Source organism: Apteryx rowi, unplaced genomic scaffold (assembly GCF_003343035.1).
Source record: "Apteryx rowi isolate R43461 unplaced genomic scaffold, aptRow1 scaffold_577, whole genome shotgun sequence".
Lineage (NCBI taxonomy): Eukaryota > Metazoa > Chordata > Aves > Apterygiformes > Apterygidae > Apteryx > Apteryx rowi.
This window is the reverse complement of record NW_020450846.1, coordinates 562,507-571,715: the sequence shown is the minus strand read 5'-3', so window position 1 is coordinate 571,715 and position 9,209 is coordinate 562,507. Positions and strand designations below refer to the sequence as shown.

The following is a 9,209-nucleotide window of genomic DNA, read 5'->3' as shown; positions in this document are numbered from 1 at the left end:
CTCTTCCACACCTGCAGAAATTAATAGTTGAAACTTCAGCTTTACAAACCCTGTTAAATCCTTCTAACTGTTCAAATGTTTTCCTAACGCTGTGCTAAAAGTAGCTTTATTTTAAAATAGTGGAGAAGAACTTGGACCTGAATAGTAGACAATAACACCTGGTTCAAATATTGTCAAATCCCAAACAAACCACCCAATCTATCTGTATTTGCMTGAAAATTATTTTAAATGCATAATGTGTAACAGCTAAGGCCTCATCTTTGAACATTTAAGAARTAACGGAACAAATTCAAACCCAAGCATGATTATTCGTGCAATAGAAACCTGAAGCCAGGGGACGACCCCCAGGTACACCGTAAAGTTTAAGGAGTCAGTCTCCCCTTTTGTCAATGTTTGAAATGACTGTTTAYGGTGAGATTCTTATAGATTGACTTTGGTTTTGCAAGTTCAGCATCTGTGGATCGGGTCAGACCCACCATTCTCCAACCTTTCAAAGTTTGCCTTCGTTGTCTAAACGTCTCCCTTTTCCTTGTCTCCTTGGCAGATCACCCTGGAGTAACAAATACGATCCTCCCCTGGAAGACGGTGCCATGCCATCTGCTCGCCTGCGCAAGCTGGAGGTGGAAGCCAACAATGCCTTTGACCAGTACAGAGACTTGTATGTCAGTTCTACCATACAGAGCCCTCTGCTTTCTTTTCTTTCCTTCAGCAGGCACGCGATACACGCAATGAGTCTAAAATGCGGTCGCTAGCTRCCTTTGAGAGTGGCATACTGATGTATAGCTGAGGAAGAAGGGTAGGCAGCAGCTGATCTGCTCTTGGTGAATGTGTCCACCATGATTTCACTAAATGAAAATATGATCAAATTTGTCAGCCGATTCCAAAGGCAGATGCTGAAGTGCTTTCCTGCCTCCCTCCCCTCTTTAACAGATTAAYGGCATCTTTGTCCTGAAATGACCCGTGTTCTCTCTCATCTTGGCTAAGTGCTTTTTTAAACCATCTGCTTTCCCCATTCCCTCAAGATTGTAGCCTCTTTCAAAAGAAAAAAAAAAAAAAGAAAAAAAAGTAGCAGCAATTTTCACATCCTTCAGTAAAATGATACATGTTAGTATATGGAAATGCGGCAGTTATATGGGGATTAATGTGCTTCTGTTGCAAAGGCCATTCTCTGGTGCTTATGTTTTAGGCCCTGTCTTGTGAGATATAAAGCAAAGGAATTAACAGAGCATATATAAGAAAAATGTTAGGCAGTGTCCTTTTAAAGTGCAGTAGCACACTGTCCAGGTGACTTTCCAATCAAAGAATCTTTCTAAAAGGTGAGACTGCGCTGGGTCTGGCATTGCATTCGCATCTGAGGCCTCACAGCGGAATCAGGTTGAGCTGTCTCCCATACTGAGCGCGATCTCTTAAGCAGCAACGGGATGGAAATAATAACGTTGTTAAATCTGACAAGCGCAAGTGTGTTGCAAACTGAAACTCGCTGCTTTATCCAATAGAGGGATGCTTTCTTATTGGAGATCCCTAATGACCTTAGAAAAGGTGAACAGACCTCATTGCTGCTTCATGTTGCCCCAAATTTGAGATAAAACACATCCTTAGATGTAGTTCTTTGTGCCACTGTTGAAATTTATACTGTTTTAGCATTAATAACTGCAGGTAGAAAAGTTTTATTTCTTGCTAGCTTTTCTCCTCGTTTTATAATGTGGCTCAATGTAAAGGTTTTCTGTCTAAATATTTAATAGCGACACTTTTGGTAGAGGTATCAAATTTTTACTTTATTTTCATGTATTATTTTTATAGGTAACCCACTTGTGTTGTAAATAACAGTTGTTAATAGGTATCTGAGTTCATTGAGAGGATGGAAATCTGCATTTGCAGCAAACAGAGGTTTGCAGCTACTTCCCAGGTGCAGAACAGACCAGGACCCGAAGATCTTTTTTACATGAAAATGAATAGGTTTATGGAACTACGGTTGTCTTTTTGAATCCCTCTCTGATCAGATGTCCGTGAAGTCACAGTCGGATACAATAACTCTTTTAAATAAGTTCATTTGCAGGAAGTGCAGTACAGGTTACTCTCAAACTTAGGTGAATCTGCTGAACCCTGTTGAGCATGTGGTTCAATAGTAGGCTTAATATAACGTACAGAAGTAAAAGAAGAGATTGAATGTGACTTGTATCAAATTCCATCTTTCAGGGTGACCAACCTGTTTGTTCTAGGCGATGCGTTGTGAGAAGGGATGCGGGAGGGATTTCTCGCAAAGACTTCATGCTCGTGTCATCAGCCAGAAGTGACTTGAGGCATTGAGTTGCAGTGCAGTCAGGCTAGATAGGAGCATCTGTGAGCACAGTACGCTTCAATGAATGTTATGGTCTCAAAAACGTGTCAGAAAAAGAGGAGAGGATGCCTTACATTTTGTTGAATAGTGCAAAAATTCGGGTATATTTGGGAACAATTTGCAAAGTTGGGGAAACCTAACCTGACCATTTGAAGGGTTCCTCAGGCTTGAAATTGGAAATGATGTGTACTTTACCTACAACAAAGATCAGGAGAGAATCATGCTTTCGTTCTAGGGTTTGGACTCTACAGCTTCCTTAATAAGACAATTGGATTTGGGATTTTGACAGTGAAAGCTTATCTTTGACTTGGAGATAGGATGGGAAAAAATGAGGTGGGGGTAACAAGCGCCAGCTTTTCTCCCTGCCGCTTGCCAGTCTTGCCAACATATCGGCTTGGGAATTTCTGTAACAATTACCGGCATAACAGCTGCTGAAATCATGTGGGAGTCTAAGTGTGGGGAAGGTTGTAGCGGGAACAAGATGGCAATTGCAGTGATGTAATTTCCATGCTCTGCTAGAGCTGGAAACTAATACTCTGTACCCACCGTAAAGCCAGAAGTAGATCTGGTTCGCGGGATGTCGATTAAAGGTGTTACCGGCCTCCTGGTCTGGCAGCTTGCAGCACTGGGGAAGGAGTGAATGGTGCATCAGTTCCGGTACAAAGTATCGGTGTAGTTTTAAATTCCAGAGCTGGTAACAGAGACTTTGTGGCATTGTAAAATATTTCAGACTTGTTCAAAAATCTTGGTGCATTAATCAAGAAAAGTAGTATGCTGGCAGTCTTCAATACTGTATCTTCTGCTGAAATTAGGATTTCTGTCGTTCGGGAAGATTTCTAACAGGTCCACCTTCTAGTACTGATGTTAATTTTGTTTGCAGGTGACGCATCTAATCTGCACCTCACATTACAGGTTCCTTCTTAAAAAACGTGAATGCAAATACAGCAGTTGTTGCACTGCTAGACTTTCAGATTGCATTGCGGATGAAGAAGATGAAAACTACTGATAGAGAAGCCTCTGATGTGACATACCAGATTCCCACTGTAAAAAAAAGTCCCGTCAGAGGTGGTTCTGCCCCTCTCTCTACAGGGTAGATATTCTTGAAGTGCACCTCCAACAGTTGTGTTATGCTTTGTGCTAGAGAGGCAGCAGATAATACAGAAATAATCTTATGGAAGCAGTCGTTCACAGCGAACGCCAGACCCTAGCGTACTTGAATTTCCTAGCCTGTCAGACGTTTTATTCCTATAACGAGGGTTTCTGCTAGGTTTTTCAAAGCTGTTTGTGGGCAAGTAAGCAAAGTTAAGAAAAATCCTGCAGTATGATTGCTTTGCTTTACATTGAATGCTAACTTACAATTGAGGAGTGAGCGGTTTTCAACTTTAGATTGTAATTCTTAATCCATTGAAAACGGGTAATAGGTGATTGTGACAGGATGGAAAAGTCTTTTGCCTGAGACAAAATACTGGCCAGAAAAATAAGGCGATAAGGGCATTTGCCACCCTGGCCTAAATTAATAACTTGTAAGTGCTTGTTTCTGAGATGTTGCTCCACATGGTGCTTGCTTCACTACCCAGATTTAAAATGCATCTTATACTGGTCATTGCACTGGCGAACAGCAGAGGAAGATCCTTACTTTCTAAAGAAAAAGAAGTGCTTTTGAGAATAGGTGCTATTCCCGTTCTTCTGCTGCCAGCATTAGGTCCAAGCTTCCTCTTGATTAACTCCTTTTCTGTGCACATTAAGTGATAATATCTCCCAAAGTTCATCTCAGGCTTTTTTTGAGACTTCAGATGCTTTCAGTTTTCCCTTGTGTCAGTCCCATTTGGCCCACGTACCATTCCTTTTTAGATTTCTGTTCTAATCAGGTGCAGCGAGTATCCACCTACATTTAGTGAGTCATCGGCATGTATCTGCCATTTCCCAAGGGGGTTGCCACCTGCTCGTGGGGGTGTTTGAGGGAAACAGCCTGGTAAGTAGTTGTTAACAATTTGTATAAAATAATCCGTTCAGATTTGCTTGCTGGTGACTAGTCTTTGAGTTTTGTCCCCAAAAACTTACGGGCCGGCGCACTGAGTAACTGTAGTTTGAAAGCAAGCTTGGAGCAGTTTTGTAGTATCACGTGGAATTGCTTCAAATCATGGAAGTCTGCGAAGAAAAGCTTTGCCGGGCCACTGGATCTTCAGTGTCCCCTACCCAGGGCAGAGTTACTTCTTGCAAGTGTCTGTTTTAATGCAAACTATTTTAAAGTATGTCTGGGGTTGCCCACCTTTTATTTCTGGAGACATACTAGTTTCTACTTGGGTCAAAGAGGAAGTATACCGGGTTTTAATCCACTCTCTAGTAAATATGTTAAAGCGGCGTATTTCCTAGTTATCTGCTTTACAAAAATGCATGTCGTTTTCCCCCAAAAACAACGGTTTAATTTTGATCTCCTGCTGCCAGGTTTAACTCAGACACTGCCTGAAGCGAATGCCCTGGTATGTTTTTGTTCAGGAGGTTATTATTCCCAGATGGATGTCTAACATCTTACGCCGTTCGGCTAGAGCCCTGGCTCTCCACTTCCAATATCGTGAAGATAATTTCTTCAAACACATGGTTGTAATTTATTGCCCTTTGCTTGACGGGTGTGTGCAATTGATTGAAATCAAAGCATAATGAGGACCAGGGGGCCTGGATAAATCTATCTATTTTAGATTCTGTGCTCTGTCATTTTGGGTACAAGATAATCAGTACTTTAATGAAGTAACCTAATCATCCTTTATTGTCTGGGAGAAGTTGTTTCTGAAGTGATTAAATAGACCTCCCTGAGGAAGGATGCTGCGGATGTGAATATTTCTACAAACAAGATGAGTTGTGGCAACTTTGGACTAGTTTACATACAGCTGACGTACATTTAGAGAGCTATTTCTTACCTCTGTTTCTTGGGTTAGGTTGGATTTATTGGTGCTTTTGATTTTTAGCAGCTTTAAAAAAGATAAAATTCTCATCTGACTCATTCTGCTTCTGAAAACACGTTTGTTGATTAAGGTTTTGAATTCCTTCAACAGAGTAAGCCATAAAGCCTTGAACTTCCCCTTCTATCTTTGTTCTCAAGTCGATCTGTTTTCAAAATTGTTATATTAAGGCTCTGGACAAGGAATTTCTTGGGAGGGGAAGGAGGTCTGGAAGAGGATTGACCTCTAAAATATGTCTTCATTGCGCGTAATCCTCCTGTTATTGAATTTGGGCTTGGGATCGTGTCCAAAATGGAGTTAGTGACTCCAATTATTGACTGTGTTAGCAGGGCTGAGGAGGGCACCCGTGCCCAGCAAGCATCTGCAGTTCTGCKTGCAGCACTGACGTTGCCTAAACCAAACTGTCCACCACCTTTCTCTTTCCAGCTTGAAGAGGAAAGGCCACGGTAATCTCCCGTATGCGTGTTCCTGCAGGAATGGGTAGATCGTGAGCCTTTTGCTAGCTAGCTCGAAGGCACTGCTGCTCGGGCACGGTTGTGACGTCCCAATGACAGACGAGCGCTGAACAGCCTTCGTCTGCTGAACTTCAAGGGTGTCTCGTTTCGCCTCGACTCTGGCTCTTTGCCACCAAAGCGTGTGCCGTTGTCCCTGCCATCACGTGTGTTCAAACACCCTGTAAGCTGCTGGATAGCTTTTCCCTTGCTTGATGTTTTTACCTTTTTTCTTAGTTTGTTTTGCACTGTGTGCACAAACCACCTTCGATACTAGCTTTTGTCCACTCATCTTGATGTGAAAAACCGGCAAACCTCTCTGTGCCGCCCTCAGAAGTTAACTTTTACGGAGTGCTGCTATAGTTTGCAACCTAACCTCTCCTTCCCTGCCTCTCTGTATTCCTTTACCTGGTATCGTACGTCCCTTTACCTGGACGGACAGACGACGAGATCCTCTGAGTGGCGTTCGTTCCTCTCCAATGTGGAAAAGGCTTTGTTTTTCTGGCAGGGAAATTGCTGTATCGGTCGGTTTGGCCAGCTTTGATTTATTTTGTGTATGGAACAGCGCTGATCCCACCAAGCAAACAAAAGGCGAGTACCAGATGTCAGCGGCACGGTCTGTGTTTTTGGTTTTAGCGCAGGCTACCCCTGCTCCTGCCCTTAGCCGTGCACGGGGGAACAGTCGCCGGGCTTCGATGCCTGCAGTGCAACTTCCAGCTCGCCAAGTGATTAGGCAGCTGTGAGCTCTTTATATGAGCGCTCCGGCTGTGTTTAGATGTAAACCTAGTTTGCCTAAACRAAAAACCCGGGGAGAGCTTTGAAGTGCCTTTATTGCCATTAGCTCGCTGTTCCTCATTAATGGTTACTAGCCCTTTGTGATGGCTTTCTCTTGGGCACGATAGTTACTGCGGTTTTCGCAGCGAGGGCCCTGCAGATTGAATCCAGATGCATTTGTTATGYGTCCCAGCGCTAAGGAAACCTGACTTTCCGTCTCGCTGCTGGCGAGGGTTTTGCACAATAGGGTGTGACATCGGGATTATGTCATCTAGGAGAGTCTTGCCGCCGGGTTGGAGCGATAAGTACAAGATGAAGTCTCACAAGGCGGCCATAAACTGCCAAGATGCGAGCTGCTTTAGTGTTCGGGTGCTTTTAAAATCAAAACTGTGATGTTTTCCCAAGGAAACTGCTTGGGCGTAAGAGTAAACAGAGCAGAAGTGGGGGCCCTTCCTTCGCTTGCCTACAGCCAGCTCAAAACTCAAGGAGGGCTTGATAGAGAAGCTGCTCATATGTATTACACAGACTGGAGTGAGCTTATTAGGAAAAAGGTAAAAATTGAGCATACGGTGAAAACTAACTTAGCTTTTCATCTGAATTTTTCTTCCTTTCTTTTCTTTTTGCTGCTTCATTTTGGAGCCTCGCTGTGCAGACTGCATTCTTACGTTCTGAAGCTCAAATTCCCAGCGGAGGAGGAGTTTTTCCCTTGGGTTCCCACGGTTCTCTACGTGATTGCATAAAATCTGMACGCAGGGGATGGAAAGCTCGTATTAGGAGGTCGGCACTGATGGTGCAGCGTTATCCTAAAACACCATTCCCAATGAAAGGCTTTAAATCCCCAATAAGGAACGGTTTACAYGCTTGCAAAATGGAATGGAACAAAATGGTAAAGTGTCAGGTTATCATGGTTTGGGGTTTCTGATTTGATTAGCTCTGGTAATACATACTTGTGCTTGCACTTGCAGGAATTTACATCGTGGTAACTCACAAATACATAAATTTTATATATATATATTTAAAAAAATTTAATATGTGACACACAAGGCTTGTGTTGCTGACTTTTCCCCTCCCACCCGTAGTTGAATTACAGCTGGCCAAGTTCAAAACGTGTTGGACCACCGGTCGACGAAGCGGTGGGCTGTCTCTGCCGAACGCCCTGGTCAAACGGATGGGTACGGGTGAAAGCCCTGTGAGCGGTCAGCGCTTCCTGGCAGTTAATGGCCCAGTTAAGCATTTAGACGCGTTACAAAGTGATCCTTTGTCTCGATTATTAGGCGGCGAGTGGAACGGTTTCCAGGTGACTTCTCAAAAGGGATTTGATCATTAGGTTCCATAGGCCGAGAGCGACTGGATGGCAAGGGAAATGTGAGCAATATGTTTTTGGGTTCTTTTTTAATAATGAAAGGTATTAAAAAGCCACAGAACCTGAGGTTCTGGGAGATTTTTCGCCTTCAGGATCCCGTTGTTTGAATACTGTTTTCCTTCCGTGCAGAGTTCTTGCACTGCACAGCTCTGCTTGGATTTTGAGTCATCCCACCGCGGTCCAGATGTGTGCTTTTAAGTACAACTGGCATGGAAGTTACACATACCTAAGTAGATTGGTATGTTTGCTCAGGGGACTTGTGCACCTGTGTATGCTGGAAAGAATTTCTGTAAAATACCTGTACAGAGTCCACAGGCATACTTGGGGCTGTGTTCATAAACTGCGGTGAAAAACAGCTGCTCTGAGTACGCAAACATTTTACCTTCATTTTAAGCATTTAGGTAACATTCTATATAGTGTTATACGGTTGCTCTCCTGGGAGCAAGGAAGGAGGGGAAGAGGAATTTTAAATCGTCTGCACTCGAGCCAGTAGGAGAAGTGTTACGTCTGGTACCAACCTGTCCTTTTATTACAGAACAAACTAATTAGCCTCATTACAAGAAAGCCGGACTGATGACAGAGGTGCGGTGAAATTAGAGACAACTCTGATCTCTTGGCGTTGTCCTAAGGATGCTTCTCCCCTTGCTTGAGCTCCCTGGTTTGCAGGTGATTTGAATAAAACCCTCAGCAGAGTTTTGGGTTTGGTGGAAGGCGGGTTGCTCAAACTTCCCCCTTTCTTCACCTTTCTGTTGCTATTGCTGTGCTGGTTTGAAATGACGGGGTGCAGGCGTAGGGGGGAGCGCGCGGTGAAAACTGTACCAAGTCGCTTGCCATGACACACCGTCGCCTGTTTTAGCAACAGTTGAAGTGTCTGCTGTCTTATCCAGTCTTTTAGGTAATGTTTTTTGTGGGTTTGGATTGCTGTTAGACAGTAACTTCTCCGCTTGTGACTTTAGTCATTGTCACTCTAGTAAAAACGTTTGTAGGTGAATGCTGCAAATTTTTCTTTGGGGTAGATATATATATATATATATATATTTTTTTTTTAAAGTGAGTGTCTTGAAGTCTGATCTAGATAGATGGAGATGCTTCCTTTTCCGTGCTAAACTTCAGCAGTTGGAAGAAATATCCATGTAACCTCTGGAAAAAAGGAAAATAAACTCTGCTGCTTTACGAGATCCAGTCCGAAATATTGTGCAACTCTTTGGAAGACTTGCACGGCCAAGCTGAGCTTCCAGGTACTGGTACTTGGCATCAGGATTTGGTGGCTTAGTGTTGCAAGAGTT

General features: G+C 43.3%; 1 protein-coding gene and 1 long non-coding RNA gene across 3 annotated transcripts in view; both read left to right on the top strand.

The window, feature by feature from the left end:
• Positions 1 to 544: 544 nt before the first annotated feature.
• The window catches only part of CAPZB (capping actin protein of muscle Z-line subunit beta), a gene marked incomplete at its 5' end in the record, with an annotated part of 27,032 nt that continues 18,367 nt past the window's right edge, over positions 545 to 9,209 (top strand). The window contains one exon of the mRNA XM_026082416.1: positions 545 to 658. Coding sequence (XP_025938201.1) covers positions 545 to 658 — 114 coding nt within the window. The remainder of the gene's footprint in view (positions 659 to 9,209) is intronic.
• The window catches only part of LOC112973953, a 4,964-nt gene continuing 3,405 nt past the window's right edge, over positions 7,651 to 9,209 (top strand). The window contains exons 1-3 of one of the 2 annotated variants that reach the window (XR_003256115.1): positions 7,651 to 7,732; positions 7,835 to 8,589; positions 8,975 to 9,161. This is a non-coding gene — a long non-coding RNA (uncharacterized LOC112973953). Of the gene's footprint in view, positions 8,590 to 8,974; positions 9,162 to 9,209 lie in introns of both variants that reach the window. The other variant, XR_003256114.1, reaches the window with a different exon arrangement.